Here is a 26,994-nt window from a genome sequence, read left to right as displayed (position 1 = left end):
CACATATTAGATCACAAAAAAAGAGGAAAATAACACACACACATCCACATGTATGTGTGTATATATACATATATATGAGTATGTGTGTATATATCTGTGGATATATTTATTTATATATCTGTGGATATATTTATGTATGTGTGTTTATATAAACACATACAATACAGTTAATCATGCTGTTATTCTTCCATAGTTGAAAACTGTTCATTAAGAAAAGTTTTAATACTAATTGTAGTAATGACAAACAAAAAAATAAAATTTGTATAGATACCCTAACCACATCAAATCAAACATGAATTATGCAAATGTAATATCTTATCTTTTTTCTGGCATGTTCCTAGAAACTTACCTGGGAGCCAAATAAGTAAACAAAATTTTATCATCACAGGTAGGGTCAAAGCAAGGTAACAGAAAGAGAGACTCATGACAAGTATACATATCTCAAACACAATTTTAGAAACTACAAAGATTTTCTTAATGTATACATTATAGACTATCATAAAAATTTTTAGGTAAGTATATAGTTATTGGGCAATAGTTTTTATTTTTTATTTTAGAGATCAAACTCCATTAGAATAACTAACTTCTTATATTCTAGTTTAGTGAACAAATGTAAAATGAGTCAAGGAAGAGTCAAATCAAACCTCATTTTACCAGTTATCCAAAAGCTTTACATGAGAAATACAAAGTAACCTTACTAAACAATAAAAGCTACAAAAATTTTCAAGTTCCACTACATGAATTTTAAATAAATGTATACTCAAATCTAAATAATTTATCAGTATAGCATAACACTGTCTAGAAATTAATACCAGATAAACCTATGTTTCTGCACATCAGTTTAATGCCTTTATTAACATGTGGCCCAGGGGGAAAAACCTTTTTGCTTGAGTTGTTCTTGAAATCAAATCTGATACAATTAGGTTTGCCCAACTGATGTTGATAAGGTAGTGAATAATAAAGTAGACCCACTTTATTAAACTGACCTCATTCACTTGTTTTTTGTCGAGATGGAACACTTGACCAGAACTTGTAGAGGCAATTTCTTCATAGACTCTGTATCCAATATGGCTTCTGTCATCACAATCTCCAGTAAGCACAAATACCACCTACAGTTAAAAGAAAAAAAAAAAAAAGAAGATAAGGATTTGGGGAAATCACCATATGGTTATTGAGCACTTACTGTATATTAACATACTGCCAGGCAAGGGGGTGGTGGGGGCAGTGGCGTGTGTGTGTGTGTGTGTGTGTGTGTGTGTGTGTGTCTTCCTGATTCACACAATTTACAGGTGATCTTGAAGTAAACCTTACAAAAGAGATAAAGTTTACTTTGTCATCTTTGAATCAAACCTTGGAAATCTGACTTGTTTTGGCCACAGTTCAGTTCAGTTCAGTAGCTCAGTCGTGTCCGACTCTTTGCAACCCTATGAATCAATCGCAGCATGCCAGGCCTCCCTGTCCAACACCAACTCCCGGAGTTCACCTAAACTCATGTGCATCGAGTCAGTGATCCCATCCAGCCATCTCATCTCTCTGTCGTTCCCTTTTCCTCCTGCCCCCAATCCCTCCCAGCATCAGGGTGTTTTCCAATGAGTCAACTCTTCACATGAGGTGGCCAAAGTATTGGAGTTTCAGCCTCAGCATCAGTACTTCCAATGAACACCCAGGACTGGTCTCCTTTAGGATGGACTGGTTGGATCTCCTCGCAGTTTTGGCCATAAGAACAAGGCAAAATGCACATTCTACTGGTTCCAAACTGACACTCAAGCTGCTGCTGCTGCTAAGTCACTTCAGTCGTGTCCAACTCTGTGCAGCTCCATAGATGGAAGCCCACCAGGCTCCCCCATCCCTGGGATTCTCCAGGCAAGAACAATGGAGTGGGTTGCCATTTAGTCCTTCAATGCATGAAACTGAAAAGTGAAAGTGAAGTCACTCAGTCATGTCCGACTCGTAGCGACCCCATGGACTGCAGCCCACCAGGCTCCTCCATCCATGGGATTTTCTTGGCAAGAGTACTGGAGTGGGGTGCCATTGCCTTGTGTATTTCCACTTGATCTCTTAGCGTTTCTGCCTTTGTCATGACAAGATCATACCTAAACTAGATTACTGGTCTCAGAAAGAGGTGGAGAAACTTGCAAGGAAGAGCCAAGTCACCCAGAGCTCAGCTGAGATAAGCCAAAACCAAACTATACCTAGATACACAAGTGAGCAAGCAGAGCCTAGGGCAACTGAGCCTGACAAACATGTGAGAAATACATGACTATTGTTTTAAGTCACTGAGAGTTAGAATAGCTTGTTACTCAGCAATAGCTAACTGATACAATGAGTAATTGACTCAGACAAGATTTCACATAGGAGGTGACATTGGAAATACAGGCTGTTCTGTTAGGGCTGTGCTTTTGTCAGTTATGTGGATAAGACAATAACAAATATCTTAATTAAACCCTAATCATTTCTTTTCCATATTGTGAAACAATGCATTTATAGTCTATGTACAAATATCACATATCTATTTACATTAAATCACACATACATACATATTGGAGCCATTATATATGTATCCATAATTGTAGTTATTGATATTTGCCACACATGGGATAGTGAGAGGGGAGGCAATCTCTTACATGCTGTATTTCTTACAGCTGCGTCCAGATGGAAAATTGAGGGGTTAGGGGGTTGACTCCTACTCACCTGTGACTGTTTCTGTTGGATAAGCTGCAGCACCTCATGAGTGAGTCGATAATCCTTGGATCGCGCATCAGTGAAAACATAGATGAAAGACCCAGGAAGGGAAATTTCCAAGGCAATTTTTATAGCTCCGATACTCATTTCTGGACAGTCGCCACCACCCTGTTGAGAAACAGTGAGAAAAATCCTATTATTTCACTGGCATAAAAGAGATAGTTATGACAAACTGCCTTAGAAGCTCAAGAAACAAGAAAGTTCTCTTCATTTCTATTTTCTGTCCGTTTGCCACTAGATTAACCACTTTGGTTACAAGGAGATGGAAAAGACATAAAGTGATGTGGAGACAAAAAAGAAAAAAACTGTACTTTTGGATAAATAAAAAATTCACCCCAGATACACAAAACGGAAATTGTTATATACTTTGTAATTAAATATTGATCAACTCCCATTCTCATACATGACTATTTCATACATCTCCTCTTCTCTTATTCTGACTCTTATTTGATGAACTTCCCTCTGTTGTACTGGGAAGACAGACGCAATCAATAGAGAACTGTCATAAACTCCCACTCCAACACCTATTAACCTACAGTACTAGTAGCCGCATGCCCTGCCTTCATGGTGAAGGAATCATTTCACTCACAGCTAAGGCTAAATTCTCACCTGTGCCTAATCAAGGACACAGTTCCTGTGACCATCCCTTCTCTCCATTCCATGGTCAAAATTTTTCTTTTTACTGGATCATTTTCACCAGCAAACAAACAGACTGGTGTATCTCCTATACCCCAAGTTTCTGCTCTGATGTGACCCATTAGAGAAAACCTCCATGACCACCTTATGTAAAGTACAGCCCCTTTGTAACTCTTTTCACTCTGCTTCATTTTTACTACTAACACATAATCTCTGTGTTTTATTTGCTACTGTATTAGGCTCAAAATAGGCTTCTCAGATGGTGCTGGCAGTAAAGAATCCACCTGTCAATATTGGAGATGCAGGAGATGCAGGTTCAAACTCAGGGTTGGTAAGATCCCACGAGGAGGGCATGGCAACCTATTCCAGTATTCCTGCCTGGAAAATTCCATAGACAGAGGAGACTGATGGGCTATTGCCCCTGGGGTTGCAAATAGTCAGACTCAACTGAGCACACGCTACTACTAGGCTCAATATATCGTCCTAAACAAAAACAGCCCTCGCCTTAAGAGGAATTCCTGCCACATATATTCCCTTCAAGGACATATGAATTTAAAGATAGAACTCAGCATGCTGTGTTTACAGTGTTATACATTATATTTTAAATTTAGGACTATATCCTACTTATATTATCATGTCATCAATGTTTTTTTCAAAATCACAGCTTTTAATGATTGTGAAATATTCTGTCTACATCCCATAATTTAGTCAGGCATTTCTCTACTGTTGAACATTAATGTTCTTTCAAATCTTCCTCTATTTTAAAGATATAAATACAAATCTATCACAGTATGATTATGTCTATAATATATATTATATATTATAGTAATTTTATATATTTTTTCCTCATGTTTCCTTTGCAGATATCCATAACTATAGGGCCAAGGAAATGAACTTTTAACCAATATGTTTTGAGCAATGAGTAAGTGCTTAAACACCCTGCTAGGACTCAGGCATACAAACATGAAGAAGCCAAAACATCTTGTACTTAAGCAGCTCATGCCTACAAAAGGCAATCAAATAAACAGCAGGGCAGCTTGGGAACATTTTGGGGTGGGAGGGCTTGTGATTCCACAGTCCACCAGAACCCAGTAAAAGTGAGCTTTTCCTTAAAATGAAAAGAATTACTTGATACGGTTTTATTCTAAACTCTGGAAATTCTATTTGATTCTCCTACTGTGGCTTTCCCTAGAGTCCAAACAGTCTCTAATTTTGATACAGATACACTGAGCACCAGAGGTCTCAACAGAGTCATACAAAACCAAGCATTAGAATTGTTCACCCTTTAGTCTGGACCACCTGAAGAATCTTTTCTTGCACTAGATCCCACTCAACGCTTTTCGCTTTTAAACATCATCAATGGAATGAGTTGGAACCAAGCACCAACTGTTACAAACTACTTCTGAAACTGAGACACACTTTAAAATGTCACACATCAAAAATCACATCATTAAATAGTAGGGGGCTGGACGCTGGCGTGACTTTTGAGAAGATAACAACTATCAACTCCCAGAAATTTTATTGAGTTAGCAGGTCCTTCTATTTCTGCAGTAAATGTTTCCTATCCTCTGTTACTGATAATGCATTTTCACAACATCTAGTTTAACAAGTGATACTGTTCTCAAAAACTTGTATACATGTATCTTCAGACTGTACCTACCTCCCAAATTTGAATTTTCTATTTACAATTGCTTTTTAGATATCTACTTCTAGATGTTTTACAGGTATCTACAATTCAGTGCATCTACTATGGAACTCTTTATATTTTCTTCAACCATATCATCCCTATTTTGGGTATTGCCTGCCTAGAGCTTTAGTTCAAATCCTGAGTCACCTCTGACCCCTCCCCCGCCTTCCTTCACCTAATCAGTGGCCAAACCATTTTCCTTCTACATCCATTATGAATTTGTACCCTCCCTTCCCCTTTACTTCCTACAATTCACTCTTCTTATCATTAATTGTATTACAAGTATAGCCTCCTATCTAATCTTTTGCTCTTCCGACCACCAAATTTTATATTTCCTGAAGTAAAGAGCTGCCTAGATCACATTCCTACTAAAATCTTTCATTAACTACTGTGTGGGATCAAATTCTCTCTCTAGCTTTCTGTCTCTGATGCTCCCTCTTCAAAACCTGCTTCCTTGGTAACTAGACTTACCACGATCACCATCGTGAACTGTAGAGAAATATTAAATCACTATATTTTGTAACAGGAATTGTGTCATAGATCAATTACATTTCAGAAACAAACAAACTCATAGAAAAAGAAATCAGATTGTGGTTACTAGAGGCAGGGGGAGAGGGAGCATAATGAAAGTAGTCAAAAGGTACCACATTGCAGTTATAACTAAAATAAGTACTAGGAATGTAGGTACAACATGGCAAATATAATCAACAGTGCTGTATGTTATATATGCAGGTTGTTGAGAGTAAACTTAGTTCTCATCACAGGGGAAAACAGTTTTTTATTTCCCTGGGTTTATATCGCTTTGTGACCTTTGCACAAAGAAATATAAAACTAGAGATATCTCTCTGGTTTTCTATCTCTTTGTGACTCTTTGCAACCCCATGGGGGGCAGCCTGCCAGGCTCTTCTGTCCATGGTATTCTCCAGGCGAGAATACTGGAATGAATTGCCATTCCCTTCTCCAGGGATCAAACCCAGGTCTCCTGCATTGCAGGCAGATTCTTTACCACTGAGTCACCAGGGGAGCCCCTATACAGTGCTGTATGTCATAATAATTATACCTCAATAAAAGTGGAGGAAAAAAATTGCTTCTTTTAATCTATTTTCTATTCTTTAATTATGCCCCTTGCTTCACACCTTAATTCCTTAAGTATTTTCACTTAAATACTCTTTCTACTGTTCCATCTCAACCATCAAACATTCCTCACTGATGCATGCATGTCTAAAATCTCCCATTTTTCATAAGCTCTTTGATGGTAGTAATGGTGCGCTAAATCTTGAGTCCTCAGATCACAGCATTTGCTGACATACAGTAATGGATGAGTAAATATTTGTCAGATTGAACTATTTGCCTTCCAAGTTCGAGATAATATACCTTCCTCTCTTGACAATGTTCTCTTTTCTCCCATTCAGATGTACTTCCTCACTTACTCTTCAGATGGACTCTAATTTGTTTTCTTTAATAATGTACCACATTTTCCATAGCAGAACAGTTATTGGGGGGGGATTATCGCATATAGCAAATGCCCTTGTGTACTAGGAAAGTGGGAAATAGCTACTGGGCAGATTGGTAACTTTAGTATGTTGGCTAGGAATAATTTATACTTGTAGCCAACTTTGCATATGCTGCTAAGTCACTTCAGTCGTGTCCGACTCTGTGCGACCCCATAGACGGCAGCCCACCAGGCTCCCCCATCCTTGAGATTCTCCAGGCTTTGCATATAGGTAATGAATATCCTGGACAACTCAAAAATTTATTAGATTCCTATTGTATTTTCAGGCTTCCCTGATAGCTCAGTTGGTAAAGAATCTGCCTGCAATGCAGGAGACCCCGGTTTAATACCTGGGTCAGAAAGATCCGCTGGAAAAGGGATAGGCTACCCACTCCAGTATTCTAGGGTGTCCCCTGTGGCTCAACTGGTAAAGAATCCATCTGCAATGCAGGAGACCTGGGTTTGATCCCTGGGTTGGGAAGATCCCCTGGAGAAGGGAATGGCTACCCACTCCAGTATTCTGGCCTGGAGAATTCCATGGACTGTGTAGTCCATGGGGTTGCAAAGAGTCAGACATGACTGAACAACTTTCATTGTATTTTCACAAGCTTAAGCAAAAAAAAAAAAAAAGAAAAGAAATTTCTCAGTTGTACTTGATATTGTGCACCTGAGTATAAATCACTATATAAATTATCCATTTCACAGCATTTGTTAAGTGGCCAAGTACACAACAATGTTGTGTGGTAAATAACTCTAGGAGAGATGATTTTTTTTTTTTTCTGTCATCTAGTATCAGTGGCCTTGGAGAAGTCATCTGTCAGCGGGCCAAAAATCAGAATAGCTAAGTCATCTCCAGAGACACATACTAGGAATGGCAAGAATGATGAAAATGCTGTCCAGTTACTGAGTGAAGAACAATCTCTGAGCCACCTGACTTGCATTCAAATTTATCCTAAGAGGACCTCAGGATGTTCATCCCTCAGCATCATCTAGGAGTAGACTCTAGAGACTTCTAGAATCCTTGGAAGTTTGCCTATCTCATTGTACAAGCAGGTTCCTGAAAAGAAAAATAAGTTTCTTTTTTCCAAAAGAAGTTAAAATGTTACAGCTTTAGAAAAGCCTCTAATACTTGATTCTAATTTTCTAATCATTTTAAATCATAAATAACCACTAAAATCAGCTATAAATGGAAGACTTTGGTTCTGAGCTATCTATTATCATACCTTCCCTGGTGACTCAGATGGTAAAACATGCCTACACTGCAGGAGACCGGGGTTCAGTCCCTGGGTTGGGAAGATCTCCTGGAGATGGAAATGGCAACCCACTGCAGTATTCTTGCCTGGAAAATCCCATGGACGGAGGAATCTGGCAGGCTACAGTCCATGGGGTCGCAAGAATTGGACATGACTGAGCAACTTCACTTTCACTTTCTTTTTATTATCATAACCACTAACCAGCCGTATGTAACTGAGCACTGAAAATACAGTTAATGAAACTAAGGAACTGAATGTTTCAATTAATTTAAATTTATAAATTGAAGAAGCATTAATTCTTTATCCTGATGAGATGGTAAAATGATAACATTTTAAATATAATAGATTACATAGACGATTAAAATTATTTTCAACTTTTTTTTAAATTACCTATGTGGCTCACATTCTGTTTTTGTTGGACAGCACTGTTTCAGAGTAATATGTTTGGTTTAGTTGTGTAGGCTGCATTCTAGACTATTATTTGTAAGGTTGTTGCTTTGATCTAAAAGTCTTCCATGAGCTTTGCCTTTAAGAAAAAGTTCAGTTCAGTTCAGTTGCTCAGTCGTGTCCGGCTCTTTGCGACCCCATGAATCGCAGCACGCCAGGCCTCCCTGTTGATCACCAGAAACAAAATTCAAGCTGCTTTAATTTACTAAGGGTTAGGAATCAAGGTAAAATCTACTCCAGAAATCTGTAAATCATTTGCTTCATTTAAAATATATGTGTTTTATATACACAAGGTTTATAACTAAAATTTGTATATATTTATATAAATGTATAAAATCTCTCAGAAACTTAACTCACAGGATTGCTAATGCTGCTGCTGCTAAGTCGCTTCAGTCGTGTCTGATTCTGTGCGACCCCACAGACTGCAGCCTACCAGGCTCCTCTGCCTGTTTCCCAAATAATTAACTGATCTTCTGATCATTAAATTTAGCTAAAAGGCAGATTTGTCAGAACAGGACTAGAGAGAACCATTGTCAAAATGTCCAAGGTCCATGCTTATAAATACGCCGCACAAGTCATATACTTAGGTTAATTTGTGTCAAACTCATATACAAATTTTAAAATTAGGGTAATGGGATTGTGACTGAACTATAAAAACAAACTGTTTTAAGTTTCTAGTTCCAAACTTGAAAGGTAGTCCTTTAAAAGTCTTAATGTTTTCTGTTTTTACCTGTATAACAGGTAAAAATCTAAAATAATATTCTATAAAACATTTACAATGGAGAAATTTAGAACTGATGAACCTAAACCTATTAAAAGTCTCATTAATTTAACCGATACTTCTGTTGGTAATAAGACACTCTGCTTGTATTAACTCAGTGGATATCAACTCTGCACCAAGCACTGAGACAGCAGTGTCTCATACACTACGCTATTTACTCTCTACATCAATTTATGAAGTAGAGATCATTTCTAGCACATTTATTGACAGAGCACTAATTTTTAAAAACCCCTTTCCCAGAATCACACAACCAGTAACTAAAAGCGCAGGGATTTGAACTCAATTTTGCCTCACCTGAGTACACAGACTCCACTAAAACATTTAATTTCCTTCATCAACTTCTGTGACTGCAAGTATCTTATCAGAGAAACTGAAAAAGCAGCAGAAGAAAGATTCGTGTTCTCCTGATGCCCACAGAATATTGCACTTTCTTCTATTACTACATTCACTGACTTGTATTTATAATCTATCTGCTTCCTCCCACTAGATCATTGTTTCATGGGGAACTCAGTATTCCATTGTTGCTTGATGAATGAGTGGATAAACAAATGAGTAGTGGGTAAATGGGTGAATGAGACTGTATAAAGCAATCTTGACACAACCTATACATACACACTTGCTATATTCAAGTCTGAGCTTACCCAAGCGTGGACCATCTCAATTCAAGTAATAAAATTCCAGAGCTAAGTCTCCTAAGAATGCAAGTGCCAAAAGCTGCTCTTTAACAAAGCAATACATATATGAATATGCATTTTAGTTTGTAAAACTAACTCCCCTAAATCTACCTTCACCCCATTTTCTCTCTCTCCCCCTCCCCGCCGCCATCCTCCACCACTTCCCAACATCATAAGGTCAAATTTTATATTTATATATAAAAACAAACTCAGCAATGTGTATGCATCACATATAAACCTGCACACATACATGAAAATGCAAGTTGTGATTGGATATAAAGTTGCATAATGTGTTGAATTGCATAATTCCCTAAATATATGTAAGAAGGGCCTGACTCTGTTAAGGTTGTGTTTTTATTTAAACTTTGACACATAACTAATTTGTATTAGTAGGTTCATTCATCATTTTGTCTTTATAATTCTACTGATAGCTACAATTGATCACGTTGCCAAAGACACGAAGACAGAAAAAATCAGAAGCATGCGGCCTTTCACAGGAAACTGCTTGTGAGATTAAAGGGGAAAAGAAAACTGTAACTTCAGAAATACAGTGATAATTATGTTCAGAAAATAAATTCTTGTCAAAAAAGATTAAATAAAAATGAATGGAAATCCTATCAGTAAAGGGAGTAATAAAACAGATTACCATGCAGTCTTTTCTAAATACAAAACAGTGTGGAAGTAGTCCTGGAATAAACTGAACCTTTAAACCCTGACAGGAGTTAAAGAAAAATCAAGTCTCTGCCCAAAACCTAATGGGAAAATGCTCATCAAACAAAGGATCAGAGAAGGAAGATTAATCTCAAAGTGGGCCTTTGCCCATGCCTTATTATTTCTCTTCCAGACCTTCAATTCTATTCTCATCATCTATTTTCAATGGATTAGTGTTTGTACCAATTGTTTTTCAGTTATGCCTAACTCTAAGCAACCAAAAAAATGAAACATTTTTGGCAGGTTCATTTCTGAGTCCAAAAGACTGCCCATTGGCATTACAATATTTACCCTTATTCTAACATGGCTACCATTTACTAAGCCTAGTTTCAGAGTGCAATTGTATTCCTCTCACATGGAACACCCGTGGTTTTGAATGTCTTATTTGTACAATTTTCCCTTTATGTATAAAATTTTGGAATGAAACTCCATTATAAACTGTACAAAAGTTTACAACCCTCAGTTCACTTTCTAAAAATACAGCTGTACGATTCTATAACCAAGAAAACAGAATGTACATGTGGAAACCATTAAATTACATCGAATTTAATTTAAAGTTGCTTCCAACCAAGTATGAAATAAATCAGAATGACTGTAGAATCCTAATGCATCAGTGACATTTGGTCTTCATCACTTATAGAAAATATGGCAGGGATGTACTAAGAGACAGAATATTTCAGAGTCCAGACTTCAAATCCCCATAATCAAAAAAAGAAGATGCCACATTCCAGACAGTCCACCATGCTGCCTTTACTAGGCTGAAGAAGATGGAATCCAAACCAAGGCATCAAAGAACTGCTGACCTCAGTTCCAGGAATGCCGAAGCTTAACAACGACAACCATTTCCAGGCTTTCAGGTTATCACTCATCAGTAGTAAGGGTCTAACTCTTCTGAAACTGACCTTTCCAATTATTGGAACTTATTTCATGTTGAGCCTTAAGAGGATATTCAGTTCACTTGTATTGAAACAATATTAACGCATATATATGGAATCTAAAAAATGGTACTGACAAACCTATTTACAGGGCAGGAATTGAGACACAGACGTAGAGAACAGGCTTGTGGACAAGAGGGGGAAGGAGAGGGTGGGATGAATCGAGAGAGTAGCACTGAAATAGCTACGCCAGCACGGGTCAACAGGTAACTAATATGAAGTTGCCTATAACATGGGGAGCGCAGCCTGGCACTCTGTGATGACCTAGAGGGGTGGGATAGGGGAGTGGGGTGGGAGAGGCTCAAGGAGGAGGAAATATATGTGTACTAATGGCTGATTCGTGTTGTGGTATGGCAGAAATCAATACAACATTGTAAAGCACTTAGCTCCTCCAATTAAAAATAAACAACAATTTTTTTTAAAGAATGTATATACCAGGCTCTTAATTAATAAATCAGAGAATACTGTGCCTTCATACTTTAAAATGTTTCAAAAGCTTCATAATGTACATGAATTATAATAGGCCATGGTCCTTTCATGTCTTCCCAGGTGGCGCTAGTGGAAAAAAACCTGCCTGCCAATCCAGGAGACATAAGAGGCCTGAGTTCAATCCCTGGATCAGGAAGGTCCCCTGGAGGAGAACATGGCAACCCACTCCAGTATTCTTGCCTGGAGAGTCCACTGACAGAGGAGCCTGGTGGACTATAATCCATGGGGTTGCAAAGAGTCAGACGTGACTGAAGTGACTCAGCATGACACACATGGTCGTTTCAAGAGGGAAACAGCATCTAAGCAACCAAGCACAACAAAAATACCACCATAGAGCTTCCCGTGATCAGGAGACATATAGACGTGCTCAGGGTTAACTCTAGGCGAAAATGGAAAACTACAAAAACGGTACCTTGGAATTCTCAGAATACACTTCAGTAATTCTCCTCTTCCCTGATACTTAGAGAATTCCCTCCTTTGTCAAGCATTCTGTACCTTTCTATTAGGACCTCTTTCCCATCAGATGAAGACACTGCCCTGGTTCCTGGTTGGAACAGGACATCCCAGGCTGCTTTAGTAGTAAAGAACCCCACTGTCATTGCAGGAGATACCGGTTCCATTCCTGGGTCAGGAAGATCCCCTGGAGAAGGGAAAGGCTACCCTTTCCAGTATTTTTGCCTGGAAAATCCCAAGAACTGAGGAGCCTGGCAGCCTACAGTCCATGATGTGCCAGAGACAGACAAGACTGAGTGGCTAAGCATCCACGCACTGGTCTCCTAGCAGATGGGTCTCCTGTTTGTTCAGTGAGAAGGAGCCAGAGGGGGACAGGGGCACCATCAGAGGCCACTAAAGCTAATCGTCTTTGCTTATCTAAGGACTAAGCTTTCATCTTGCTTGCACTTCCTCAGGAATGCTTTCTTTCTCCCTGTCTTCTCTCTGCTATGACCCTTTTCTACCTTTGGACTTCCCTGGTGGCTCAGATGCTAAGAGCGTCTGCCTACAATGCGGGAGACCTGGGTTTGATCCCTGGGTTGGGAAAACCCCTTGGAGGAGGAAATGGCAACCCACTCGAGTACTCTTGCCTTGAAAATCCCATGGACGGAGGAGCCATGGACGGATGCTACAGTCCACGGGGGCGCAAAGAGTTGGACACGACTGAGCCCCTTCACTTTCACTTTTCTCTACCATTCCTCTGAATTCCTCAGGCTCTCCTTGCCCACTAAAATCTTTCTCTTCCTTTCTGTTCCAATACTCACATATGGATTTTATGTTTCCAGCATAACTGACATTACCTTTGTTTCTGAGTAACTGAGGAAGTTGTACTGTTGTGATTCTTTTTACTTAAGGTGATAAAAATATATTTATACTCTGTATATTAGGTCTTGACAAAAAATTATCAATAGAACATACTTTTATTAATAAAATCATTATAATGTATCAATATTGCATTTATATGGCAGTTGAGATAGACAAGTCATTATTCTTAGAACTAGTAAGTAGTCACTAAGCAAGACTGGTAAACTAAGATCTAGATCATCTCAAAGGAAGAGACGAATACACATAGACAGTAGCTACCTGGGGAGCTTGTTTTTCTTTAAATCAACATGAATATAGGAGAATGGAGACTTAGTTTAAAGTTTATATATGGAAACCTGAGGGACTTAGCTGGTCACTGGACCAGTAATTGACAGTGGGATAGGCCTGCCCAAGAAAGTCCATATCAGCCTCGAACACCAACAGAGGGTCCCAGACACTGCAGACAGGAGCCCCACGTATTGTTTGGTGACAAAGGCCAGTGCTATCAAATCTCTAACTGATGTTAGAGATGCCTGGGGTACTGATAAGTTTCTGGAAGGGCTCCAAACAGCTGATGGGTTAACTGAGCAAATAATACTCAAAGTCAATACCAAAACCAAGATTCCACAATTCTTGAGACTTTCTCAAGACCTAAGAAGAAAAAAGATGGCTTCTTGAGAACTGCTTCTGATCAACTTGGATTGAGATGATTAACTCTTTAATTTGATTAAAGAAATTAATTTTTACTTTAAAAATCTTTAATTTTCCATTTTGTTGAAAATGAAGTTTATAGTTTTTTCTCTAGGAGTCTAGGCTTTAGATAAAAAAAAATTTTCCCAAGAAAAACATTTTTTCCTCCATCCTTACCAACACCCCAAAACAGACAAAATCAGGTATAGTACTTATTGTGGGGAATAGAACAATCCTCTGGTTGGCTTAATAGCACGAATGGAATAAATCCAGGCATCACAGGTCAGTAGACTCTTCTTAAAAATGTTATTTTTTCACATGTATTTATAATATTTCACTCCACAATGACTCATGCATTTACACTTAAGAATGTATCCCTACATGCGCACTCCCAAAAGAACATCAAGAAGTGCCCCATTGTAATCCACCCCCAATCCATGTTAAGTATCTGCGTATTCTGCTTTGAAAAAGCAATCCAACAGTCAGAACACCCTTCTATACTCTCTTGTCCTTTGGAGTTCATGCAAAAGATTAAGAAATCAGCCAGCTATTTGCTTCTAGACAGGGTACTAGGATGGAAGGCTAGAAAGAGCCAATTATTCTCACTCAGTGCCCATCTTTAGTCCCCATCCTACTTCCTAGAGATATAGGATTGTTTGTCCCTCAGAAAATTTAGTTCTCTGACAGAAAACTCCAGCTGCAAACTAAAGTTTTAATAGATGCTTCAATCAGGCCCAAAGAAGCCTAACTCTAACAATAAAAATAATCAAAACCAGCTATGAACACAACTGCAGTATAAACATTACCTTTCAATCTGTTAAAATGCACTCTGTTCTTGTGTCTCTCCAAGGTGACTGTGAGGTTCCACTTAAATAAGCTTACCACATTAAGTAGCAAGAAAACATGCCGAGCAAAGGAAGTGATTTTCAATTTATGGTTAACTGTGTCATTTGCTGCTCAGTAACTGTAGGTGAGCCAATTACTCAAAGTGACTGATGTAGAAGAGGAATTTTATTTTCTTTAGGTAAAATTGTTTCATTGAGAATGAGGCAGTCTTGCATCTACATCTGTCTTTAATTCTCTACTTTCCTACTTTGAAGTAAAATACAAAGAGAAATGAAATAAATGTTAATTTGATTAGCTTAATAAGGTTACTTAAGCCAACATTTAAAAAAAAAGAAGTAGCAAAGTGAAAAAGGACACTGGCTCGGACATTAAACACTTCCACTTTTGAGACTGCTATTGCTACTTGCCAGTCTGATGACCTGAGGAAAACATATTATCTAATACCTCAAAGCCTCAGTCTCTGAATCTGTAAAAAAGGAAGATTAATAGTTGTGTGGGTTTGAATTGAGAAGGTGACTTTAATAAAACACATATAAAATCTTTCACAAGGCACACGTTCTATAACTGTTGTCCCTTCGTGGTGGAATTACTTAGATAACTGTTATCCCTTTATGGTAGAATTACTTGGATAACTGCTGTCCATTTATAGTAGAATTACTTGGTGACTATCTTTTCTGAAAGACTACTGGAGTACTAGAGACAGTAGTAGTAAGAATAGCAACAATAACTAACATCTACCAGCTCTTACTTTCAATCAGATGCTGTTCTACTATTCTTGTACCTTTTACACATATCATGAGTTGCATGCATTTGACTCCTGTCACTTTCTTCCCTAAATTAAACACGTCATTCCTCCTGTAAAAGTGTGTATATATACACTGATATTTCCATTTAAGTTTTCTTAATATGCATTTCTTATAAATTTCTTATAAATGCATATTAAGAAAACTTAAATGGAAATAAAAATTGCTTTCTTCAGTCGAATCACATCCAACACCAAACATAAAAATCACACCTTTTATAACTCTACATTATATCCGTGTGTGTGTGTGTGTGTGCACTCAGTTATGTCTGATTCTTTGTGATACCCCATGGACTGTAGTGTCCATGGGATTTCGCGGGCAAGCATACTGGAGTTGGTTGCCATTCCCTTCCCCAGGGGATCTTTCTGACCAGGGATTGATCCTGTGTCCCCTGAGGCTCTTGCATTACAGGAGGATTCTTTACCCAGTGAGCCATCAGGAAGCTCACATTATATCTATGCTAACATATGATCCTTTCCCTCTTCTGGTTCTAGTCAATTTCTTTTCACTTTCTTAAATTTTTGGTTATATACCAGTTTTGCTTTTTAATTCATATAGAAGACTTCTATAAATTTAGAAATGAAAAGGACACTTAAACATAGTAGCATGATTTGGAATACTTGAGATTAAATAATTGTATACTGAATTGGCATCATAAATCAGCATTATCTCATCCTCAGTTTTAACAGTTTTTGCCTGTCTGGCCATGGTTTTTCATAATCTCTGTTGGCAGTTATTTTTAACATCAACTGTTCCCATACTACAGTAAAATATTTTTTCCCTTAATTTCAGTTTGTCTATTTACTCTTCTGTTCCAGTTAAAGAATGCCAATAATTGCACTGAACTCTAATTCATAACTATCTTGTTACTTTGTGACAATGCTAGTCCACATATTTTTACTTATTCTTGCTTATATTAAGGTCAATTTTGTTTTTTCAGAAAGAAACTGAGAGGTAGGAGCATTTAATACAATTCATACAGTACATTTATAATGGGTATTTAGCACAAATAAATTGTGCAAGTGGATTCAATCTGCTTTTCTCTTAAGGAGAAAAATATAAAAACACAAGGGCCTCCATGGTGCTGTGCTCAGTCACTCAGTCATGTCCAACTCTTTGTGGGCCCATGGAATTTTCCAGGTGGACCCCACCAGGCTCCTCTGCCCATGGGATTTTCCAGGCAAGAACACTAGAGTGGAGTGCTACTTTATACCCAAGATAATCTTCCCAACCCACAGTGCACACTCATCTCTTGCATCTCCTGTTCTGACAGAGGATTCTTAACCACTAGCACCACCTGGGAAGTCCAAGAGTCTTCATATTTAACACTAAAAATGTTGACATAGTAAAGGTAAACCTTAGTGGGCTTCCCAAGCTATTTAAAAAATATATATAACAAGCTGAAATTTGTTTCACATCAAAAAAATTTGATGGGCAATTTTATTAAAAGACTTCTCAAAAAATTAAAGTTTATGTGAAGCATTTCAATTCTGGGGATCAATAGTAGAAATATCTTACTTTTTTACATTTCAAATGTTTGACTAATATGCTTTTTTCTGTATAAAATATTTGAATAAAAGAATATCATTGAAAGTATATCATTATCCAATGTGATACACCACATTAACAAATTGAAAGATAAAAACCATCTCAATAGATGCAGAGAAAACCTTTGACAAAATTCAACATCCATTTATTTTTTCATTTTTTGCAACATCCATTTATGATAAAAACCCTCCAGAAAGCAGGCACAGAAGGAGCATACCTCAACATAATAAAAGCCATATATGATAAACCCACAGCAAACATTATCCTCAATGGTGAAAAATTGAAAGCGTTTCCCCTAAAGTTAGGGTGCCCACTCTCACCACTACTATTCAACACAGTTTTGGAAGTTTTAGCCACAGCAATCAGAGAAGAAAAAGAAATTAAAGGAATCCAGATTGGAAAAGAAGTAAAACTATTTGCAGATGATATGATCCTCTACATAGAAAACCCTAAAGACACCACCAGAAAACTACTAAAGCTAATCAATGAATACAGTAAAGTTTCAGGATATAAAATTAACACACAGAAATCCCTTGCACTAACAACGAGAAAACAGAAAGAGAAGTTAAGGTAACAATTCCATTCACCACTGCAACGAAAAGAATAATATACATAGGCATAAATCTACCTAAAGAAACAAAAGAACTATATATGGAAAACTATAAAACACTGATGAAAGAAATCTAAGATGACACAAATAGATGGAGAATTATACCATGTTCATGGATTGGAAGAATCAATATAGTGAAAATGGGTATACTGCCCAAAGCAATCTATAGATTCAATGCAATCCCTATCAAGCTACCAACAGTATTTTTCATAGAGCTAGAACAAATAATTTCACAATTTATATGGAAATACAAAAAACCTCAAATAGCCAAAGCAATCTTGAGAAAGAAGAACGGAACTAGAGGAATCAACCTGCCTGACTTTGGACTATACTACAAAGCCACAGTCATCAAGACAGTATGGTACTGGCACAAAGACAGAAATATAGATCAATGGAACAAAACAGAAAGCCCAGATAAGTCCATACACCTGTGGACATCTTATCTTTGACAAAGGAGGCAAGAATATACAATGGAGAAAAGACAATCTCTTTAACAAGTGGTGCTGGGAAAACTGGTCAACCACTTGTGAAAGAATGAAACTAGAACACTTTCTGACACCATACACAAAAATAAACTCAAAATGGATTAAAGATCTAAATATAACACCAGAAACTATAAAACTAGAGGAGAACATAAGCAAAACACTCTCCAACATAAATCACAGCAGGATCCTCTATGACCCACCTCCCAGAATACTGGAAATAAAAGCAAAATTAACAAATGGGACCTAATTAAACTTAAAAGCTTTGCACAATGAAGGAAACTATAAGCAAGGTGAAAAGACAGCCTTCGGAATGGGAGAAAATAATAGCAAATGAAGCAACTGACAAAGAATTCATCTCAAAAATATACAAGCACCTCATGAAGCTCAATTCCAGAAAAATAAATGACCCAATCCAAAAATAAGCCAAAGAACTAAACAGACTTTTCTCCAAAGAAGACATACAGATGGCTAACAAACACATGAAAAGATGCTCAACATCACTCATTATCAAAGAAATGCAAATCAAAACCACAAAGAGGTACCATCTCACATCAGTCAGAATGGCTGCTATCAAAAAGTCTACAAACAAATGCTGCAAAGAGTGCAGAGAAAAGGGAACACTCTTACACGGTTGGTGGGAATGCAAACTAGTACAGTCACTATGGAGAACAGTGTGGAGATTTCTTAAAAAACTGAAAATAGAACTGCCATACGACCCAGCAACCCCACTGCTGGCCATACACACCGAGGAAACCAGAAGTGAAGGAGACATATGTACCCCAATGTTCATCGCAGTACTGTTTACAACAGCCAGGACATGGAAGCAACCTAGATGTCCATCGGCAGACAAATGGATAAGAAAGCTATAGTACGTATACACAATTGAATATTACTCAGCTATTAAAAGAATGCATTTGAATCAATTCTAATGAGGTGAATGAAACTGGAGCCTATTATACAGAGTGAAGTAAGTCAGAATGAAAAACACCAATACAGTATATCAATGCATATGTATGGAATTTAGAAAGATGGTAACGATGACCCTGTATGCAAGACAGCAAAAGAGACACAGATGTAAAGAACAGACTTTTGGACTCTGTGGGAGAAGGCGAGGGTGGGATTATTTGAGAGAACAGCATTGAAACATGTATATTATAATATGTGGAACAGATCGTCAGTCCAGGTTCGATTCATGAAAAAGGGTGCTCAGGGCTGGTGCACTGGGATGACCCTGAGGGATGGGATGGGGAGGGAGGTGGGAGGGGGGTTCAGGATGGGGGACACACGTACACGCATGGCTGATTCATGTCAATGTATGGCAAAACCACTACAATACTGTAAAGTAATTAGCCTCCAATTAAAATAAATACATAAATAAAAGAAAAAAAGAAATTATACAGGAAAGAATAAACTTAGTAATGCAAAAAAAAAAGCATATCATCGTCAACATCATTTTCTAAAACTTAACAAGCTTTATGGCTTCTTATAAACAATGTGACCTGAGACAAGAATTTGCAATGCATATTCACAAGGATATTAATTCTCAAAGTGGTGTATGATTTGAATACCATTGTTGTCATTTATCGTCCCTTCTTTTCCCCAGAGAGAAACCTCAGAAGCTTTCTGTACAAGCTACTTTTCTGTACCCCAAATGAAAGAAGATACAGGAAAATGAAATTAATGTTATACATTTAATGGTTTAAGTTTAGTGATTTCTCTTACATTTTTCTTGTAAAATTTTAATTACCTCTACAAGATAAATAGCTGAGTCTGGTGAAAAGTTAATGGGCAATTATTTAATTTACTTCAAACTGAATTTCCTTTTCTTGTTTTCAAAACAAATTATGAAAGGAATATTTTCAAAGGTTTCTTTTTTCTAAAAAAAATCCAAGTTAATTTTAATACAACAGCCATCCTTATTGCTCTTCATATCAGTGATTTGGGGGGAGTTACTAAAAACATTAGAAGAGGAGCCAAAAAAGGGTCTGGAAATTACACACACACACACACACACATTTTAGTATCATACTAAAATTTTATGAAATTTGTGAATTTTAGTTTCTCAGAGTGGGTTATAAAATAAAATATTCTCTAAGCAAACACTGAAGAAAAAACAAAATACATTCTTTAGGTCAGGGTTAAGTAATGATGGAGACTAGTGTCTTCATATTTGAACCTTACTTGATGAAAATTTTTGCCACTGATTAAAAAAGGAATAATTCACCAGAAACTTTGAAAATAAAAATACTTCCATGGTATCCCCAATGCTTATAATAGTGTCCAATTTTGCATGAAGAGAAAAGTAAATATTTGATTCCATCCTTGGCTAGTTGTTCTAATTAAGCATCCTCTTATATCTCAAGACAATGTAAAAATAAATCCTTAAGATGCGGCCAGTACAGAGGAAATCTCCAGAGAAATGGACACCAGTTTTCATTCCAGGGAAGGAAGAAAGATTATTTTCTTGAACAGAGACATTATGACTCTACAGAGTATCTGTATCAAGTTCAGTTTCAGAGGTTGGCTGAGGAGGGCTCTGGGAAGGGAATCAATAAAGTATGATTAAGGATCATGACCCTCCTCCCTGGAGACAAATGGAGCAAGGAGGATCTGAAGATCCCTTAGAACAAAAGAAGGGGAGAGGCAGGAAATGAGGAAGTGCCAGGTCTCAATGAGAATGTAGGCATTTGCATTCTGGCCAGCTTTCTAAGAATATATCCCAGCTGAATTTTTGCAGAGGGGAAAAGAAATGAATGCAGTAAATCTCTTCCAAACATTCTTTCAGCTAGAAACCTCCATTACATGGCCGTACGGAATCTTTATATTACAAAAAGTGATGATTAGATTTTTAAGTATCTTTTGTGCCATCAGATAAAGTTTGTATTGTATTTGATATAGTTTCACTGTTACATGTACATTTTTAAAAGAAGCTATGCTCGTATGACATTCATTTATTCAATAGCTATTTAAGTCCACTCTCCTCCAGACACTGATTCATCCCATGGTAGACCAGAGGCTCAATGAGAGCTCTAAGGCTCTTACACTCAGGAGTTCATGATAAAACACCAGAATATAAAAATATAAACAATTAGGGTAATACAATTTTTAATTCCTGTGTTCCACATACAGGATAGAAATTTTTATGTAAATTTTCTTTCAAAGAATGTGGACATCCAAAGTTGAAAAGAATTTGCTATATCAGGGGATAGAAAAGTAAATTGTAAACAAGTATTGAGATAAAGACTGAAAAAGAATGATATGAGAAAGGAAATAGAGGATTAATGAGAGACATAATCAGAAGAAATTTAATAAAAGAAAAACAGACAAGGGATAACTATAAAAACCTATTTAGACATTTATGAAACATAATCCAATTTAGCATGCAATTTAAAAATTAGAGACAGGCACAATGAAAGAATCCCGATGGAATACATATTTGGAATGCCAAATTCCTGAGTTTTTCACCCTATGCCCCAATTATGCTCATACCATATATAGTTCCAAATAAAGTCATACACTCGACAGTGAAACCAATTGAAGTATTAAACTTCAAACTCTAATCTGAACTGTTAATTTGTACACAGTGGTGGTTTGTTCCTTCATTCTTCCATTCATTCTCTATGAGCACGCTCTATACGCCAGGCATTTTACTAAGGGATTCAGTGATTAACTAAATCAGACATAACTCTTCACTATGAATCCCAACTGCTTTGTGACAGAAAGAGGCCATGAGATATGACCAATCCTGGAGGACAGGACGGATTCTCTGACGAAGTGGTATTCCAGATGAGATTTTGAAAACAGGATTTTAAACTCGATTAAAGGAGCATGGACATGAGGGCAAGATGAAGAACTTCCTATGCAAGGAGAGGAGAAAGAAATGGCACCCCACTCCAGTATTCCTGCCTAGCGAATTCCATGGACAGAGGAGCCTGGTGTGCTACTGTCCATGGGGTCACAAAAAGTCGGACATGACTGAGTGACTGACACACACACATGCAAGGAGAACAGCACATGCAAGGGCCCCACAGGGAGACAGGGGAGGATCCAGACACAGCAGACTCTGTGCAAGACCCCTACAGCAGATCTCAGGGCCCAAGGGAGAGAGTGGCTCCAGGAAGGGCTGACAGGTTGACAGGCCTCAGGTCACTCGGGAATCTGGGAACACTGGGGTGAAGTGAGGGTAGGAGGTGAGTGGACAGAGTATTAGAGAGGAATGTTGAGGGACTTTTTTTTTTTAGATCTTTCGTCTGCTGGTCAGAGTAGAGAAAGGCCTGGAAAATCAAAGCAAGAATAAAAGCAGGGAAATCACTTAGAAGCTTTTTTGCATTAATTGAGCCTAAAGATACAATTATGACCAACCTAGATAGCATATTATAAAGCAGAGACATTACTTTGCCAACAAAGGTCTGTCTAGTCAAGGCTATGGTTTTTCCAGTGGTCATGTATGGATGTGAGAGTTGGACTGTGAAGAAAGCTGAGCACTGAAGAATTGATGATTTTGAACTGTGGTGTTGGAGAAGACTCTTGAGAGTCCCTTGGACTGCAGGAAGATCCAACCAGTCCATTCTAAAGGAGATCAGTCCTGGGTGTTCTTCGGAAGGAATGATGCTAAAGCTGAAACTCCAGTACTTTGGCCACCTCATACGAAGAGTTGACTCATTGGAAAAGACCCTGATGCTGGGAGGGATTGGGGGCAGGAGGAGAAGGGGATGAAAGAAGATGAGATGGTTGGATGGCATCACCAACTCCACGGACATGAGTTTGAGTGAACTCCAGGAGTTGGTGATGGACAGGGAGGCCTGGCGTGCTGAGATTCATGGGGTCACAAAGAGTCAGAAATGACTGAGAGATTGAACTGAACTGAAAGATACAATAACTGGGACTATGACAAGCTAATATTAATGAATGAAAGTCAATTGATATAAAAATTATTAAGAAAGTTAAAAACCAATATTTGCTTGATGGTTTGGAGGAGAAAAGACATGTATATTAAGGATGATTCAGAGTTTTGGTGAATAACCAGGATACTACAGGCATAATTCACAAAGATAACAAACATAAGACCAAGAACAAGATTTAGAACCATATTAGAAGGAGTGGCGGAGAAGGCAGTGGCACCCCACTCTAGGACTCTTCCTGGAAAATCCCATGGATGGAGGAGCCTGGTGGGCTGCAGTCCATTGGGTCGCTAAGAGTCGGACACGACTGAGTGACTTCACTTTCAGTTTTCACTTTCATGCACTGGAGAAGGAAATGGCAACCCACTCCAGTGTTCTTGCCTGGAGAATCCCAGCGACAGGGGAGCCTGGTGGGCTGCCGTCTATGGGGTCGCACAGAGTCGGACACGACTGAAGTGACTTAGCAGTAGCAGTAGAAGGAGTGGAAAGAGAACATCTGTGAGTTTCACTTTGGAGTGCCATTGTGACATCCCAGAGACTGACTGAAGGGTCTAATTCTCAGAGGAGAGTTCTAGGCTAGAAATGTATTTATGTGTGTATGGATGATTTTTCCTAAAGAGAAAAAATAAAAATGAGACAAATAAATGGGGCCAGTTTGCAAACCTACTAGGATCCTAAACATTTAATGGCCAACTGGGGGGAAATGAGCAGCCTCGGAAGCTTAAGAAACGTGGGAAGAAAAGTAAAAGAATATGTAAAGGAAGAGAATGCCTCAAGATGAAGGGAGAGGCCAGTATTGCCAAGAACTACAAAGTTTAACTAACATACTGACAAATGAAATGTTTCCACTGCATTTAGCAAAGCCGGAGATTATATGTCACCAGCTAGAGCTACATAGACCATGAGTGTGGGGACTAGATTGAAAGAGGCTAAGAAGTAACTGCAGAAGGCACGTGAGGAAAAGATGGCAGGGAATACTGACAACTTTCCAGGCATTGAAGGAACTGAGAAATGAAAGTTGCTATTTGTAAGAGAATTTTGAGAACAACAGTTATTTGTTGGTTAGTTTTTTTGTTTCCAACAGTTTGGTTCACTGGGAGAGGGGTTTGTTTTGGAGGTAGACTTGAACATATTTATAGGAAATAGAGGAGGGGGTGGGAGGAATTGGGAGATTGGGATTGATATAGATATACTATTAGTATCATGTATAAAATAGTATAAATAAACTAAAGAGAATCTCCTGTATAGCACATGAACCCTACTCAATACTCTGGGGTGACCTAAAGAGGAAGTAAAAACAAAAAAGGAGATGATGTATGTATATGCACAGCCAATTCATGTTGTTGTACAGTAGAAACACAGCACTGTAACTACACTCCATTTTTTTAAAAAGTAAATGGGAAACCTAAAGCAGTTAAAAAAAAAAAAAAAAGCTTGATAGCATTAAGATCCTAAGAAAGCCAAGGAGCTGTGATTAAGTAGAGAATGAGAATAGGATGGGTATCAAACACATGTGGAGTACATGTAAGGTATGAGGAAGCCAAGAGCTTCCATTTAAATGTGGCTCTGTGTGAAACAGTAAGTGAGACAGCTTGCTCAGAGTGGATCATTAGCCAAAAATGGTCCGTAGTAAAAGGGTAATGGAATACAGGTTTAAGAAGAATAGCTAAATTTTGCAACTGTCATTGGGAGGCGTGGGAGATATACTTGATCAAAGAAACAGAATAGGATCAAGGGAGTATGTGGCTATGTATTTATAGTGAAATCAACCTGCCATATCATGAGACTCCAATGGCACCTGGCATAATAATTTTGGTCCTTCAGGAATGAAGTTTTGCCTTTCGAACAAAAAAGCAATGGACAAGGCAAAAAGCAGTATTTTTGAAATGACAAGACTCTGAGCTAGATTGGAAGAAAGTGAAAAAGGAGACTCCGAAGGCCTGGGAGAAAGGATAGGGATCACTGGAACGGAATGTTTGGTGAGGGTGAAGCAGCAGTTGTAGTAAGAAGCTGTAACAAGCTTGGTGGACAGATGGTTGCGGCTGGAGATTAAAAGCTTGAATGAGTGACCTGAGAGAATGAATTGGGCATTTTTGCCTGGGGAATCCCCATGGACAGAGGAGCCTGGCAGGCTACTGTCCAGGGGGTCACAAAGACTTGGGCATGATTGAGCAACTAAGCACACACACACAGGTCCACAGGGTGTGTGGGAATAGAAGACTGAGATGGAGGAAAGGAAAGTTCACTGAAGACCAGGTCAAAGAACTGAGAGGAGAAGGTTCCGACAGGTCATTCCAGTCGCTGGGGAGGTGCCCTGGAATGACGGCAGCCCTAAAGGGGACAGGCAGCCAATGATCCAGTCACCAACAGTGTCAATGAGCAGTGCCCAAAAGACCTGTAGGTGATTGCAGCAGAGACCATCCATGGAGGATAGGATAATAAAACAGCCTCAAAGAAGCAACTTACTGAAGAAGAAAAAAAAAAAATCAATAGATTTGAGAAAAATGTCCTCAACGAGGAATGAGGAGAAGGTACATGTTAACCTTATCTCCAAGTCCTGTTTTCAAAATAACATTTCAACCAACTATTCATCTTCTCTACTAACAAAACTATACTTACAAAAATTTATATAGGTGACTTAAAGAATTTTTTAATTATCCTAATTATAGCACAATGATTACAGGAAAAGAATTAACTGTTCCTTATGAAACAGTGAAAGGAGTCAGTGAAAGGAGTCATCTAGTGCTCACTTGTATCTGACTTTTTGCAGCCCCCATGGACTGTAGCACACCAGGCTCTTCTGTCCATGGAATTTTCCAAGCAAGGATACTGGAGTGGGTCGCCACTTCCTACTCCAGGGTATCTTCCTGACCCAGGGATTGAACCCATATCTCCTGTGTCTCCTACATTGGTAAGTGGATTCTTTACCACTGAAGTCATCTAGAGCAGAAGTCAATAAACTTTTCTCTGAAGCATCACACAGTAACCACTTAGGCTTTGTGGGCCCGTCGGTCACAACTACAGAACTCTGCCTGTGTTACATGGCAGCAGCTACAGACAACGCATAAATGAAGGTGGTGTTTTGAACCCAATCTGTCCCAATTCCATGTGTATCATTCAAGTCAGAAAAAGTGGTATTGGAATTTAAAAACTAAGAATTATTACTTTCAGACTTAAAACTGAAGATGATCAGCCAAAAGTTCATGATTTTCCTTTCCCCTGAAAGAAATAAAATTAAAAGAAAGTACTCACCTGAACATAGAGTTCTCTGAGCTCATATTGAAATTTCTTGGGATCTGTGGTAACTGTTACTGGGCCAATTTCTGTGGAGATAAAAATGACCTAAGTCAAGAATAGTGCTCAATAGCATTAAAGTCTTTAGCATACTGTGGTTGCAAATGTCCTTTCACTATGTACTGTACAGTTAATTGAACAATTAGAAATAGCCAATAAAACAACAAAGACCATTTCTCCATTTAGAGCTACCAAAGACTACTTTAAAATTTGTCATAAATGATGCATACTTAAAACAGTGAATTTTTAGCCTTAGGAAATGCAAAAAAGTGAAAGTGAAAGTCACCCAGTCGTGTCCGACATTGCAACCCCATGGACGAAACAGTCCATGGAATTCTCCAGGCCAGAATGCTGGTATGGGTAGCCTTTCCCTTCTCCAGGAGATCTTCCCGACCCAGGAATCAAGCCCAGGTCTCCAGCATTGCAGGTGGATTCTTTACCAGCTGAGCCACCAGGAAAATGCAAAGAGGGAGTTAAAAATGTCACAGGGCAAAGAATCGGGAGACATCAGTCTCTTTTTACTCTCACCAGGCAGTGAATATTTATGGAGCAACTATTTTGTTGTTGGATTCTAAATTAATCACTGTCCGTCTTTTAATTTTGATTTGTCAACTACAAGCTGTAAAGTTGTTTGCAAATAAAACATTTACTACTATACCAAAAAAAAAAAAAAA

The 26,994-nt window shown here is 38.2% G+C and overlaps 1 protein-coding gene across 1 annotated transcript in view; it reads right to left on the bottom strand.

The window, feature by feature from the left end:
* The window catches only part of HMCN1 (hemicentin 1), a 552,382-nt gene that overhangs the window by 395,255 nt on the left and 130,133 nt on the right, over positions 1-26,994 (bottom strand). The window contains exons 2-4 of the mRNA XM_004013873.6: positions 26,279-26,349; positions 2,692-2,850; positions 987-1,109 (exon numbers count right to left, since the gene is read on the bottom strand). Of these exons, the coding sequence (XP_004013922.3) occupies positions 987-1,109; positions 2,692-2,850; positions 26,279-26,349 (353 nt within the window). The remainder of the gene's footprint in view (positions 1-986; positions 1,110-2,691; positions 2,851-26,278; positions 26,350-26,994) is intronic.

Source organism: Ovis aries, chromosome 12 (assembly GCF_016772045.2).
Source record: "Ovis aries strain OAR_USU_Benz2616 breed Rambouillet chromosome 12, ARS-UI_Ramb_v3.0, whole genome shotgun sequence".
In the NCBI taxonomy this organism is placed as follows: domain Eukaryota; kingdom Metazoa; phylum Chordata; class Mammalia; order Artiodactyla; family Bovidae; genus Ovis; species Ovis aries.
Note: the sequence above shows the minus strand (reverse complement) of the source record. Positions and strands in the feature narration are given on the sequence as shown.